Source organism: Fusarium venenatum, assembly GCF_020744135.1.
Source record: "Fusarium venenatum strain MPI-CAGE-CH-0201 chromosome Unknown EDB82scaffold_1, whole genome shotgun sequence".
NCBI classification, from domain to species: Eukaryota; Fungi; Ascomycota; class Sordariomycetes; order Hypocreales; family Nectriaceae; genus Fusarium; species Fusarium venenatum.
Genome location: NW_027072129.1, coordinates 5,326,775 through 5,341,152, shown reverse-complemented (window position 1 = coordinate 5,341,152; position 14,378 = coordinate 5,326,775). Strand labels below are relative to the sequence as shown.

Below are 14,378 nucleotides of genomic sequence, written 5' to 3'. Positions count from 1 at the left end.
TTACCCGCGAAACCGTTGAAGATTCCATACATCTATCCTTTGGCTCCTACTCTCTGGAGCCCACTTACAGGTCCCTTGAACCCACTTACAGACACAAAGATGGGACGAAAAGATTGAAATGCACAGGAACAAAGACCCATAGTCTTTTCTCTCTCTATCTAATCCTTGGCTACTGCCTATCACCGTTATCTTACATCATTCTTCACATAGAGGCAAACGAAGTAGCAGGCCGCAACCCTTGGGCCTTGGAATTCAACCTTGGCTGAGGATTGGTGTCGCTTTCAACTTGTTATCAGCAAAATCGAGTCATCCAAGTCAACTGACTTGTTTCCTCTCCTCTCCACTCACTAAAAAAAATTTAAAGAGGACACTCTGATCCCACATCGCGAATTTCTCATTGCGCCACACCCGTTGCATCCGTTGTTGCAAGGCTCAAGATTCCAATGCACAAGAAACAAGGAAACGAGGTGCTCCATCATTTTAAACAGCCATTCCCGTCCCGAAGACTGAGACAGGTTGCCCTCCAAGCTGAATACTGCGCTTCCTGCGGGATAAATAGAAAAAAATCTCAGCCAGAATGACTGAAAGATCGCCACTATAATATCCACAATCTTCTCTTAAAATTCTATTTTGGAAGAGATCATGGCATGTGAATGGCATCTTGCCTCGATCATGAGCTTTTGAACCCCTCTGATGAGAGTATGGTGGCACCCCTGCCAAAAAAGTTAATTCCCAAGCGTGCGGAGCCATTCGTCGCCATTCTTGATACGTCTCTATTTTAAGAACCAAGGAAAGGCAAAGTCAGGGGCACCACCCTGACAGCATGCCTGACAAGCAACCATCGTCTTTCAATTAGCAGACTTGAGCGATGAGTAGAGTAGAGCAGATGGTGGCGACGGCCGCACACCAAATTATCGGAAAGCTGCACGGCGTAGCGTAACGTAGCTTACAGCACAGGACAGACAAACTACCTCGCCTAAGTTCACTAACCATGTCTGCACTTTGCAGCAGCAGGGAGCGGTCCGGCTGTCGATCAGGCTTGACATCGACCCAGCTGCGTGGAATCAGCCCCTAGCAGTGTTCGTCTGGCACACGCTCTTTAAACCCCACTTGAAGCCATCACACATGCTCGTGTTAGTCATTTTTGGTGACTCTCACTGAGACAAATGCCGGGCTGTGCAATATCCTACGGCTGAGAGGTAGAAAAAGGCAACAAGAATACGACCCAAGGTATCATGGCCGCTTACCATCAGATACTGCCACTGAGGCCAAGACGTTTTCAGACTTTCCGTTCGTCAGCGGCAAACATTAAAATTTCGGGAGTATCATCATCTCGTCAATTGTCTCAAATTCTGATGGTAAGCGAATCGTATTGCCTCCGCTCACACCAGAAGACGGGTCATCACAGCGGCTTCTTTCTCGTCACTATTCTGGGTGACATGAAATACCGTCACGGCCGTTTTGGGATGCAACGACCAGTTCGGCCAGCCAAGTTTGCAACATGTTTTGCCCAAAGGAGCAACGGGATTTGACGAAAGCTAAATTGACAGGCGTTCCTGATGTTCCCACGTTTCAAGAGGCCCTTGTTGCAATCTCATACAATAAGGGACGCGGCTGTCAGTCGCAGGGTTGAAGGTGAACAAACAAAACGTGCAGCGTACCGATTTGATGGAGGAGAGATGATGAAGAGACTAGGTCCCGGGGTGCATCTACCAATCAGTCCACCAAGACCAGGGTGCTGCCCAAACCGGCGGTGCAACCCCAAATAAGATGTACGAATGCGACGTCAGATGTCGATTCAAGGAACACAAAGGAAGATGAGAAGGGCAAGATTGGCACTAGAAGCCAACAAGCGAGGCAGGCCTTTACGATCTGCTACTGGGAGTTTGTTCACAGAGTTTAAAGCTATGAATTTTTTGCTCTTTGCAATGGATTGATTTGCAATGAATGGCTTGTACTCTTCACTGCGTGCTACGTGGTACTGGCAACGTCTTTTTGTCAATGCACCCAACATCAGTGATATCAATCTCATGCCAATGGTCTTGCCAAGAAGAAAGTTCACACCAGCTTGACAAGAGAAAGTGAGAAATGTGCAGCGTGACGACACACAGCCTCGAACACAGGCAAAGGCCTCAAGGCTCAAACCCCCGTCATCTCTTGCAAGCGTCCAATGCGGAGGCAGCACGAGACCTTGTCTGGGGTCTTTTGTGGCAAGCAGAGAGTGGACCAAATGCACGACATCGAGTCGTAGGAGAGGAAACTAGACACCATCTCGGCCGCTACGTGTGGCCCAGTCAGTGAGTGTCTGTGGTGTTTTGATAAAGTTGGTGTGGAGCGCTAACATGGTCAAGTCTCTCTTCTAAGCGCCGACTGGTCCGGCGTATCAACCGACCCCGGTCCATCACCTGCGCCGTGGGTTCGTCTTGGGCAAACGTCAACCACTCGATAGGTCGTCTTGCATCTGCTTGGGCTGCCGCCCATTTTTATTGTTATTTAATTTTTTTACTTTTTCCCTCTACAACGAGATCGTAGTCTGATGGGGCCCTGAAACTTCCCAGATCCCATTGCAGGGTCATGGTTGCCAATGCTGCCGTTTGTTGCCTCTATGGGTGTGGCTTCGATGTCGCAGCCCAGCCGTCACCCACGAGATGGGCTGGGTTAGACTGCAAGTTGCTTGCCGCTACTTGCTTCTCTTGGTTCTTTTATCTGCCGGGTCCCTGGTCCCTTTCATGCGGCTTTCCCGTTCTGCTTCTACCTCTGTCCTATCCCTTTCACCTTCGTTCGTGCAGGTGTTGGCTTACATATACGAAGGCGTGTGCCGTACATACATAATACACACATACCTACGCATGCGCACATACACACATACATACACACTCGGGATCTCACCTTGCCTTATCTATTATATGCGTTGAGCCCTTCCTTTTTCAGCTGGACTCCCGACCTTTCTTTTTGTTTTCGTTGAGTAACGAATCGTCTGTCTTTTCACTTATTCCGCCTTTTCTTCTCCCGTGCGTTCGATACGCATTCTCGGTATGACGTGAGAGCTTCGCTCGCAGCATGACACACGCCGGTACCCACGGTGCCCATGGCTCTGGCCCTCAAACATCTCCTTGGCCATCGTGGCTTTCTCTCTGCTGCGCACCGTTGGTCTCCTCAGAGGACAGGAGGCCGCGTCGTAGTAAGTCTCTGTCTACTTCTACTTTTGACTCTGCCCACGCTGGCTTTGCCTGGGCCTCGGATTCGTCTTCAACTTTGAACATTTCGTGGCCAGTGGGTAGGTTGAGCGACAAACAGTTGCTGATAGGCCAAGTCGATGAGAAGCAAGCATACCCAGTAATATACGATCAACCAGTTCACCATCCTGAACCTGTAGCCATGCCTAAGCATCGCAACATGTCGGAAACATCGACAAGAGAGAGTGTCTCATCAAAGAGAAGGAGATTTTGGTCGTTCTCTTCAAACAACTCGCGCCGGCCTCTTATCTCAGCACCTTCAGACTTTCGCCATATAGCGACGTCCACCGATCCATTCTTTGACTACCCTGAACCTACACCATCACGGGCATCGAATCTTCGACCGGCCAAACAGCTACCTCATCGCCCTTACCGACCGCTCGAGTTGAGCATTTACCAGCCTGACAATAGTGTATCTCCCATCCTACCTCACTTTGAACCTAGACCTGCCAACCCGGCTCCTTCATCGGACTTTTCTGAGGAAGGTGTCTTAGACCTTTCAGATTCACCATCAGGAAAGGCACAACCTTCATTAGAGCACCAGAAGAGTTTCTCGGACTCTCCTATGTCTTTTCATTTTCCACGCAAAAACATGACGAGCAGTGCTCCCAGCTCTTCCTTTGGAGACGACGAGATCCCTCCTCTGATCCCTCCCAAAGCACGAGGCCGTTCTCGGGCCTATAGCTCACCGGACGTGGAAAAGGTCAAGGAACGGGTTGCGAGTGCCATGCTCGAGGTCGAGAAACTCCAGAAACAAATAGACGAGGTTATTGAGAGGCAGAGTCTCTATGTCCCAAGCCGGCCAGCAACTCCCCACTCTGTGGTTAGAAACTTGCCGAGTATGAGTTCTAGTCCTGGTGACGAATCTCATCTGCTGACTCGCTCAGATTTGGAGCCTATGCCCTCAATTCCTGCTTTGCCACCAGCAGCCCCGTCCTTTGCCCAGCGTCTTAACTCTGATATCATTGAGAGACCTCACACAGCACCCATCAGATCACCTCGTACACCTATGAGGACTCCCGTCACCCCCCCTCGCCGGGCCCAGACTCCTGGTGAGCCGCGGACCCCATCTTCTACCACTCCTCCCCCTCGTCCCAGACGAGATGATCTACCCCCACCGCCACCTTTGCCTTTAGTACTTCGACCTCCTCTGAGGAAGAAGAAGTCCTTTTCTCGGGTATCGAGCTGGCTCTTCCCCGGATCGCAGCACAGCCGCAATATGAGTTTCGATTCTGTCACCAACGCTCCCCGCCCTATCAAGGGCAACCAAGGTTTCTATCAGGTCTCGCTGGGCGGGACATCACTTCGACGACGGAGCACGGACTCTGCCGACACTGTTAGTACTTGGGAGTCGGACGAGGAAAACCGCACATTTCCAACGACGTGCTCAATTGGTAGCACAGCAGCTGTGTCACCAGACGAGGGACCTCTGATTTCGCGGTTCGCCACGTCTACGTTTGGCCGCAACGAGATCCGACCACAGCGGAGGAGCGTCGGCGTTGCAATGTGAAGGAATGATTGGAGTACATTGTTTGGTTTATACCCCGCGTTTTGCAACGTTTTTGATGACTTTATTTACATTCGATGATACCATTTTACCATATACGATAGCTACTACCTAGCTAGACTACGTGGTACTTCTTTGGATATTTGACATTGCGGTAATGGATAATGAATTGGGGGAACTGGGTTCGGATAAAAGGATGGAAACCTGGGCGGCAGGCTTGCTCTAAAATTCATGTCATGTTACACGATGGTCACCTCTCAATAGGCGAGTTTTGGCATAACGGTGTTGATGGAGGGCATTGCACTAGATAGTCACAGTATATAACGCCTAGAGCGGTTTCTCACAAAGATTGGTTCATCGTCGTAATTCTTTTTTATTTATTTTACAGAAGTTTTCTTGGTGTTCTGAGTTGAAACTGAGATTCTACCAAAGGTTTAGGGTAAATGAGCTAATAACACTAATTGACGAAAGTTCTCATTTAAGTTATTCTCTATAGTATCTGAAACCTATAGATTTAGTAGTACCATATACCTAGAAAGTCTTGAAATAGGTAGTCGCTGGGTTACAAACAAGATGTCGAAGCATAATGGCATGTGGCTAATCAGTGCCTCACTGGTCAGTCTCATGACCATGCACGTGGCCCGCCTCAGGTGTCCTGTCTCGAAACCTCGAACAACATCAGGGATGCTCATTCACTTTCAATCGATGCCATCAAACCGCAAGAACCCCATGGAAAGAGGAATAGAGCACTCTCTATTTGCTTGATTATTGGCGAGATAAGCCTGCTTTGCCGCTTTGTCATCAACACATTCGTTGGGAGCCAGCTTGACTAGCTGGTTATCTTTCAAGAACCCACCAGCAAACATCCCTGTTACTACAACAGACTCATTCGATATGGTAGGAATCTCGCACGACGATGCGCCTTCAACGGCCGGACGATCAAGCATCTCTGACGCCGATGCCGAGAGAGGGCGATTGCTTTCGAACAATGACGATGGTGAGACCAACGCTGGCGAGAGCTGTGAGGATGCCGAGCGACTTGAGAGCTGGCATCTGCAACATAAGCGGCGTGAGACCAGACGCTGGAGTTATCTTGTTATGGTAATCAGCACGATCGCGTTGATCACTGTTCTTGCTCTTTGGGTTCACAATTAGTAAGTATCCCGCCAAATATTTAATCATTCACTCTGAATTAATATTTCCAAAGCACTTTAACTTCTGGATGCGAGTATGATGGAAGTTGTAATGACATCTCCAAACTCTGGGGCCAGTACTCTTCATTCTTTTCTGTCCCATCAGAGATTGATTCATCAACACCCGATGATTGCGATGTCACCCTCGCAGTTGTTTTATCTCGTCATGGAGCACGATACCCAACGATCACCAAGTCTGAAGCTTACGAAGCCACCATCGCGCGTCTTCAAAAGTCCGTGACCAAGTACGGTAGTGGCTATGAATGGCTCGAGGAATACGAGTACAGTCTCGGTTCTGACGATTTGACCGATTTTGGCCAGGACCAGATGATTGATTCTGGAAAGGCATTCTACGAGCGATACATTGGACTCGCCGAGAACTCGAACCCTTTTATTCGGGCATCAGGATCGGACAGAGTCGTGGTTTCATCCTACAACTTCACACAAGGCTTTTATGCTTCTCGTGGCGAATCTGGAGATGACTACACTGATAACATTCTGGTCATTCCTGAAGAGTCTGGCATCAACAATACTATGTCGCATGGATTATGCACTTCGTTTGAGAAGGACGATGACCTTGGCGATAACGACGCACAAACCGCTTGGGGAAACAAGTTCCTGCCTCCCATTCGCGACAGACTCAACAGAGATTTGAAAAAAGCCAAATTGTCGTTGAAGGAAACCATCTATCTGATGGATCTGTGCCCTTTCAACACTGTCAACACACCTGACGGCGCCGTGCAGTCCAGGTTTTGCGACCTCTTTTCTACAGAAGATTGGCGAAGCTACAACTACTGGCAGACGCTCAGCAAGTACTACAAGTACGGTAATGGCAACGACATGGGACCAACACAAGGTGTAGGATATGTCAATGAACTTATTTCCCGCCTGACACGGAAGCCCGTCAAGGATGAGACAACTACGAACAGCACGTTGGATTCCAACCCAGAGACGTTCCCCCTTGACAGGGCTTTGTATGCGGATTTTAGCCACGACAACAGCATGGTCTCCATTTTCTCCGCTATGGGTCTGTACAACTACACAGGCAAGTTGCCGAAACAACACATTGTGCCCGCCGTCCGGGCGCATGGCTACTCGTCTGCGTGGGTGGTTCCTTTTGCGGCGCGCATGTACGTCGAGAAGCTTGAGTGCGGTGCTACCAAGGAACAGAAAGGCGAGGAGTATGTGAGGGTGTTGATCAATGACCGAGTGATGGAGCTCGACACATGTGGAGGAGATGAGTACGGACGCTGCACGTTGGAGGACTTTGTAGAGAGTTTGTCGTTTTCTAGGGGAGGAGGACACTGGGATCGATGCGATGTTTGATTTAATGTTAGATTTAAAGTAGAGAGCGGTTAATTGCACGTTATTGTTATTTTGAGAGGCTAGTGTCCGCTGCAATGGACTGAAATAGAACTGAGACGCAAGGATCGTAGATTGAGTTGGAAGAGGAATACGAGGTTTTTAGGGCTAGTAACATGTTGTAGTTCAACAGCGAGAGTGATTAATGGATAGTACCATAGTCGCCTCTTTAGGAGAAAAGACTAGTATCGCTGTCTATCGAAGTGGTTCATGAGCTCACTGATCTGGAGGGTTTAGAGTTTGCTCATTCGGTTCCATGGCTCAAGGAACTTACCATTCAAATGCAGCACACAGCATCAGCGCCAAGCTCACTGTAAGCAGCCCCTGTACCTTAGGCCCTGGCCCGCCCGTGCAGCCGTCCATTGCAGTGGGCTACCGAAGCTTCCCGTCAGACACGGGCCATCCATTGATTTTGCTTAGGCTTGCTTATTCCTCATAATTGATGAGTGAGATCGGATCTCCCAGCAATCTGGAAAGCACCCGACCTTGAGCACAGCCACCTCACCCACAGACAAGCCCAAAGTCAAACAAAGGGCCTCGAATCTTACATACCAGTCTACCTAACTAAAACATCCGTCTTTCAAACCTTTCTTTTCTACGGCGATTGTTTCGTCAGCATCCAGATACGTCTGTCCACTGGAGCAATCATCTTGACTTGCGTCACCAGGACTCGTGCATTTATCCATCGTCATCACACGATTGAATCGCATCGCAGAACGAATTGTCTGGGATACACAATAGTGGGATAACAGAAGATGGTGTCGACGGCTGGAGGCATCGTGATTGCAATTATCGTCCTGCTATTCGCAGGCGCCGCAGGATGGTTCATCTTTACACAACTGCGCGCCCGCAGACTCGGGGTACGTTAATTGCCCTTGCTTCTCTGCTCCCGAGCAATCAGAACTGACTTCTTTCTACAGCTCCCACCCCCAAGCTTCACATCATATCTACCATGGCATAAAGAAGACGACGGCTACGGGCCCCCGCAACCTGCACCAGGAGGTGTTGTCGGTTGGTTCAACGATCAGTTCCGAAAGCTGAAGAACCGCAACAACCGATCCGCCGCAGGCGCTTACGAGCAGTCCGGTGCATCCCGCGGCCGTCGCGGCTTCGGTCCTCTCGATCCGGACGAGGCATGGGACTCGCGCGTTGGAAACGAAGCCGACCAATACGGATATTATGAAGAGGAAGTTGGCGGCCGTGGCCGAGATACCGCATACGGTGGAGGCGGCTACAATATGAACCTTGCAGCAACACCGGGAATGTCTGGTGGACGAGGATTTGGTGATGGAGAAGAGGACCGAGGCCGCAGGGCAAGCAGGAGTCCCACCTCAGGACCTGGTGGACGAAACCCATTCGATGACGATGCTGCTGCCACGAGTTTGCGCGGCGTGAGCCCCCGACCTATCGACACAGGATACGGAAAACCCAAGAACAGAAGTGGTAGTGCCGAGAGCAGCCCGACAGAACGACGGTCTGTGTTCAGAGAGAACATGTGAGAAGATATGGATAAGTTGTTTGGTTTCAGGATGAGACGAGACAGGAGCTACGAGGACGACGGATTGTTTACTGTTTTGCGTTTTCATTTATCGGCCTTCGAAACGTCTCGCTATTGTTGTGGCCTGGGTTTTCGCTTGGTGGAGGAGCTCTGATATATCATGACTTTGTTATATGCGTGTTTTCTCTTAAAATTGGCAGTTCGTGTAACATTTGTATAACTTATGGCGAGGTGGTTTTGCCTTTGAATCAATGGCGTTGCGATATGACATGTTGGCCTAGCCATCGACGGATCCCATCGTGACCAATTCATAGCAGGGCAGGAGAACAACGCGCAATTCTGTTTCAGATAGAGCAATTCGGTAATAGGAATATCACTTTGAGTGGAAGCTCTGGATGGGGTCTTGTCCGACCGGCCCCGGTTTCCGGCCCCTCCTCGCAGACGTCAGGGTGGCCTGGTGGAGCTTCACTACCTAAACGCTTACCCTTGTTGGGACAGAGACTCTTAATCCTATGTAATATGGATAGCAAGCGATACCTGCAGAAGCCCAGTCAGTTACTACTAAGGAAGATGACATAATGGATGTGTAGGAATGGTGATGGGATTCAATAGTTCGCTTGAACTATTTCCTCTCTTGTATCTAAGGAGATTTCTAGACAAGTTGAAGGACTCAGTTTCTCTGATCCCGGTTAGAGGACCAGTTATCATCATCGTCCTAGTAATATATTCCCCTCAAGTGCCCACGCTTATCTTGTCTTGACAGGAAGCCAATTATTTTGAATGTGACACCCCATTGTGGTAAAAAGGCTGCGGCTGATGAAGAAAAGCTTTGATGTTAGTTCGTGGGACTGTGTACAATTTATATTGCTGATCATGTGAATTTTCTGTTTCCAACTTTCAACAGCTCATAATTCAAAAAATCAACAATAAAATAACCTATCTCGGGCAGATCAAAACTAAGTTATCATTAGGAGAAGTGGCCGTGACAAATGAACTTTAAGATAAATACGCACATTATTCCCCCAGTTGATAACATGGTTGATAACACAGTGGGGGAATCTCATGAAGGAGGGAGTAGAGTTTAAAGGACACATGGCTTAATTGATCATACCTCGCCTTTGGCTTCGTGCTTCCTTCATATTGACTTTAACTTTACAAATTCGACTTTTTCGTTACCCATCCGAATTTCCGTAGAGCTAAGGCAGCTGCCCTGTCAGTCAAGTTGTACTGGGAAACACTGTCTTGAGAGGAACCGTATGAAAGTTCTATGATCAGTCTGCGCGGACAGATTAATATTTGTTGATAACTTTAATAAAACTATAAGGTCGTCTTCCTACAAAAATGTGATATTTAGAAATATATAAACCTATCAAGATCTACGGAATTGTTTTGGTAAATTTCCGATCATAATCGTCTTCCGTTATATACATAATATATGAGAGGGCAAGTATACGATATCTTGAAGCCCTTTTAACAACTTGGTCAAGGATGAGTAACCTACCGCTGAGCTACCCCGCCGAAATGACATGGGGAACCCCTCCATAATAAACCTGCTCCGCCCAGTCTCATCATAACACTGTCGAACTGAATTATACATTTTAGCCACGGTAACCAAACAATGGCAGAACTCGACCTTCAAGCTGTTCACGATGAGCTCGTATCGGTGGCCTACGAGGCCGGAGCCATGATATTGGAAGCGAACCCTGCTGAGCTTGACACCGATACTAAGCTCAACTGTATGTCTCAGTCGTCCTGGCCTTGACGATACCACTGACCTGACCCTTTTGTGTAGCCGTCGACATTGTCACTGAAGCAGACAAGGGTGTCGAGAAGATGGTCTCGACCCGACTATCATCATCTTTCCCCAACATCTCTTTCATGGGCGAGGAAACATACAAGCCTGGCATGAAGCTTGGCCCCGAACCAACCTTTGTCGTAGACCCCATCGACGGTACCACCAACTTCGTCCATTCGTTCCCCAGCGCCTGTATCTCTCTCGGCCTCGCCATCGATCGCAAGCCAGTCGTTGGCGTTATCTATAACCCCTGGCTCGATACTCTCTACACCGCCATCAAGGGCCACGGTGCTTTCCTTACACACGGTCGCGGAAAGCAGCCTCAGCGTCTTCCTCTTGCGCGCTCCCCCCGACCCATTGAGGGATTGGGAACCTCGCTCGTCGCTATTGAGTGGGGTGCGCAGCGTGACGGACCAAACTTTGACATCAAGGTTGAGGCATTCAGAAAACTTACAGCCAGTCGCGAGACGGGCGGCTCGATGGTGCACTCCCTACGATCGATGGGATCTGCCGCACTGAACATTGCTGCTGTTGCGGCTGGCCAGATGGATCTGTACTGGGAAGGTGGCTGCTGGGCGTGGGATGTCTGTGCTGGATGGGCAATCCTCAACGAGGCCGGCGGTCGAATGGTGCATGGAAACCCAGGTAACTGGGATCCTGAGGTCGAGTCGCGTGTGTATCTTGCTGTGCGCGGCGCTCCAAGTGGTCAGAAGGAGCTTATTGAAGAGTTCTGGGGAGTCCTAGGAGACAACAAGCTTGATTACTCTATCTAGAGTCTAAGAGTTATGTAACGAAAGATAATGAATGCTTCAACGAGCGGGATTCTAGAGAAAACGGATGCAATGTTAGAAAAAGTCACTTGCGAACAGCTTATCTATGATGATTTTTGTCAATTTCCACTAGCCACATTTAGAGCTATGATAGACAATAAGAAACACCCATTGCTCCGTAAAAAGTTCCATGATACAATTGTAGTAAACGAGCATTGTGTCCTTTGCTTAATAATGACTTTCCCAGTTCCCGAAACATCCCCCCCCTTTTTTTTTGTTTAAATGCGTGGTATCAGCCAACATGAACTTGTTGTTTGGTATTCCTTTCTCTTCCCTGGTTCAGTTATATGGTTCTGTTTTGACCTTGACCCACTCGCCCTCGACATCAGATTCGGACTTGACTTTGGGTTCAGTCTTGACCTGGGGAACAGGATCACCGATAGGTGTATCTTCTCTGTCGTCGATGGACTCTTCGGATTCAATCTTGACCTTGACCTACTCGGTCTTGACATCAACCTTCTTGGCGGCGGGCTCGCCGGCGGGAGCCTCTTCATCGCGGCTTCGCTTCTTGTTATCGCTAGACTCGTCGGCGGTGGACTGGATGCGAGGCATGGTGCTGTTAATGTTAGCAGATGAGCTTGATAATGGAGTCAACGGGGGAACCTACTCGTTGCTGCTGTGCTTGACATCGTCCTTGGCCTGATCCCGGTCACGGCCACCATCGCGTCCGCCACGACCACGACCGCGACCTCGACCTCCACGGCCACCGCGGCCTCCTCGTCGGTCCTTGAAGCCGTTCTTCTGGTCGTTGTCACGGCGCTGCTTCCAGTTGTCGTTGTCGCGGCTGCCGGAGTCGTTACCGCCACGTCCGCGGCCGCGTCCACTCTTGCCAGATTCCCTACCCTCGTAAAACTTCTTGGGCTGGGTCTGGTTGGGCTCGATCTTTCCTTGCTTGATAAGCTCGTTCTTCTCATCGCAGTAAGCACGCTTGCTCATGATCTTGAGGTCATGGTCCTGCCACTTGGGGGCGGGCTCTGTCTTGAGGAACTTGTTGGCCTCCTCCTCATCGGCGAATGTAACAAAGACGGAGCCCTTGAAGAGACCCTCATTTGTGCGTCGAAGCTTGATACCCTTGACCTCACCAAACTGGGCAAAGAAGCTCTCAAGATCAAATTGAGTGTTGGGGGTTTCGTCGCCAAAGCCCTTGACATAAACGGTGGCGGCCTCAACCTTGGACTTGGAGGTGTTCAGAGGCTGGTAGGGGGTCTTGCGCTTGAGCTCCTCCTCACCCTCCTCACCGGAGAGGTCGAGTAACTTGCTGTCCTTGAGAGCAGCAATAACGGCGCTGTAGGGCTGGAAGGTTCGCATGCGCTTGAAGGAGTGGATAGTCTTGACCTTCATGGGCTTGTTCTCGGTACCACCGCATGACTCCCACATGAACTTGTCTTGAGGGAAGTTCCAGTCACCAAAGTAGAACTCGACCTAGAGGAGTCAGTACGCGCGCCGTGGAGTTTAAAAAAAAAAAAAAGGCTGTACATACCTGCTTGCGGATGGCCTCAGGGTCGTCAGTAACCTCACGGACAGAAGGGTCGAATTTGCGGTTGTTACGGGGGTTCTCGGCGTGCTTGGCGGTGGTCTTGAGAATCTCCTTCTTCTCTTCAGACTTCTCCTCTGAAGTCTGTGTGGTCTCCTCAGGCTTCTCTTCGGTAGACTGGGTAGTAGGGACAGCCTCGGCCTCAGGCTGGAGAGCCTCGACAGGCTTGGGGGCTTCAGCTTCGCTCATTATGTGTTTTTATCGAGAAGTAATGATTGAATATGGTATGCGATCGCGATAGTGTAATCGATACAAGCTGAAAAATGGAGCGTTGTGGTATGTAAAGGAAAGAAACTAGAAGCTAGGTGAGAAGGAGTCGCGAAAAATAGGTACCATAAAAAGATGGTGGCGGGGTACGGCAAAAAAGAGTCATCGGCGTACCTACACTCAAAGTTGAGTTTGCAGCTGCCTAATAGAGACTTACCTAAGTATTGTATTGTTTGATTGAGATTACAGAAGAATTGATTGTGCAATGTAAAGAGGTTGTTGCACAAACGCAAGTATGCGATTGATTAATTCTGCCGGCGCGAGAGAAAAAATACTTGAAAAAAACCATCCAGAGGCCCATCCTTGGTTTTGCGATTTCACCGCCCGCCGCTTTTAGCCACTCGACGCGCTCTGTCTCTTTGCCAAAGAGAGACTCCCCCACCGAAGCCGACCCCACTTGCCATTCCCTTGCTTTTAGCGCTTTGACCGTTTGTCCATTGTTTGTATTTCCTATCAGTTTGTGGTTGTACGTGATTTTCAAAGCCTACTAAGATAGTAGGTACTGGCCAATACTGACTTTTGTAATTTTTGTAGGGTGCAGATAAATAAAGTACTTTTGTTGATGCTTCAAAGTATGATGACTTGACAAAGCTTTTTTTTTTTTTTTTTTTTTTTTTTTTTTTAAGAATATCGCTCTATATTGTTGAATTTCGCTCCAGATGGAACATTTCTACTGTGCTTGCTTAGAATTTAGTACTTGTTCCATGTTTGTACAATCATGACTGTCCTTAATGACAAAGTTGTTCTAGAAGACAATTGAAATAATGCCACTGGATTGATTAAATAAAAATAAAAACTCGAGTCATTATTCAACTATCAATTGCCGTGGATTCAACAATGTAGTCGTCATTAAAGATGTCTCGTGATATCAGCACTATCGATAGATCTCCACGGAAGATCTAAGATCTGTTTCCTTTGCCAAGATAAACGTCGAGCTTCGAGTCTTCCCACCACCTCAAAACTTGGCAGTAAAGCAGATTAAGTTCCCGCGAAATGAAAGCGCTCAAGTTGACCGTTAGCCATGATTTGATTGGGTCTTGACATGGTTGCTTGGCTTGAACCAAGCTTTCTAACTATCCAAGTTTCGACCGGACCTGAAGATCCGTGGCACATGTAAAAATTGGCAGACACTGTCCGAAATAAGCATCTTTACCAC

At 48.8% G+C, this 14,378-nt stretch overlaps 5 protein-coding genes across 5 annotated transcripts; 4 read left to right on the top strand and 1 right to left on the bottom strand.

The window, feature by feature from the left end:
- The first annotated feature begins 2,946 nt into the window (after positions 1 to 2,946).
- On the top strand, positions 2,947 to 5,192 carry EDB82DRAFT_51534 (uncharacterized protein). The gene has a single exon (XM_025730413.2). The coding sequence runs from the start codon at positions 3,061 to 3,063 to the stop codon at positions 4,744 to 4,746; it is 1,686 nt and encodes a 561-aa protein (XP_025589540.2). The 5' UTR covers positions 2,947 to 3,060; the 3' UTR covers positions 4,747 to 5,192.
- EDB82DRAFT_51535 (histidine phosphatase superfamily) lies at positions 5,193 to 7,408 on the top strand. Its single transcript, XM_025730414.2, has 2 exons — positions 5,193 to 5,897; positions 5,951 to 7,408. Exons 1-2 carry the CDS (start codon positions 5,638 to 5,640, stop codon positions 7,260 to 7,262), a joined length of 1,572 nt encoding a protein of 523 aa, XP_025589541.1. The 5' UTR covers positions 5,193 to 5,637; the 3' UTR covers positions 7,263 to 7,408.
- A 487-nt stretch (positions 7,409 to 7,895) lies between these two features.
- EDB82DRAFT_51558 (uncharacterized protein) lies at positions 7,896 to 9,093 on the top strand. Its single transcript, XM_025730415.2, has 2 exons — positions 7,896 to 8,158; positions 8,219 to 9,093. The coding sequence occupies exons 1-2, from the start codon at positions 8,054 to 8,056 to the stop codon at positions 8,795 to 8,797; spliced, it is 684 nt and encodes a 227-aa protein (XP_025589542.1). The 5' UTR covers positions 7,896 to 8,053; the 3' UTR covers positions 8,798 to 9,093.
- A 1,094-nt stretch (positions 9,094 to 10,187) lies between these two features.
- On the top strand, positions 10,188 to 11,462 carry EDB82DRAFT_440993 (uncharacterized protein). Its single transcript, XM_025730416.2, has 2 exons — positions 10,188 to 10,532; positions 10,589 to 11,462. The coding sequence occupies exons 1-2, from the start codon at positions 10,415 to 10,417 to the stop codon at positions 11,362 to 11,364; spliced, it is 894 nt and encodes a 297-aa protein (XP_025589543.1). The 5' UTR covers positions 10,188 to 10,414; the 3' UTR covers positions 11,365 to 11,462.
- Positions 11,463 to 13,498, bottom strand: EDB82DRAFT_487107 (uncharacterized protein). The gene is made up of 3 exons (XM_065608301.1): positions 12,902 to 13,498; positions 12,029 to 12,843; positions 11,463 to 11,977 (listed from the first exon to the last, which is right to left on the bottom strand). Exons 1-3 carry the CDS (start codon positions 13,142 to 13,144, stop codon positions 11,857 to 11,859), a joined length of 1,179 nt encoding a protein of 392 aa, XP_065465613.1. The 5' UTR covers positions 13,145 to 13,498; the 3' UTR covers positions 11,463 to 11,856.
- Between the last annotated feature and the right edge of the window lie 880 nt (positions 13,499 to 14,378).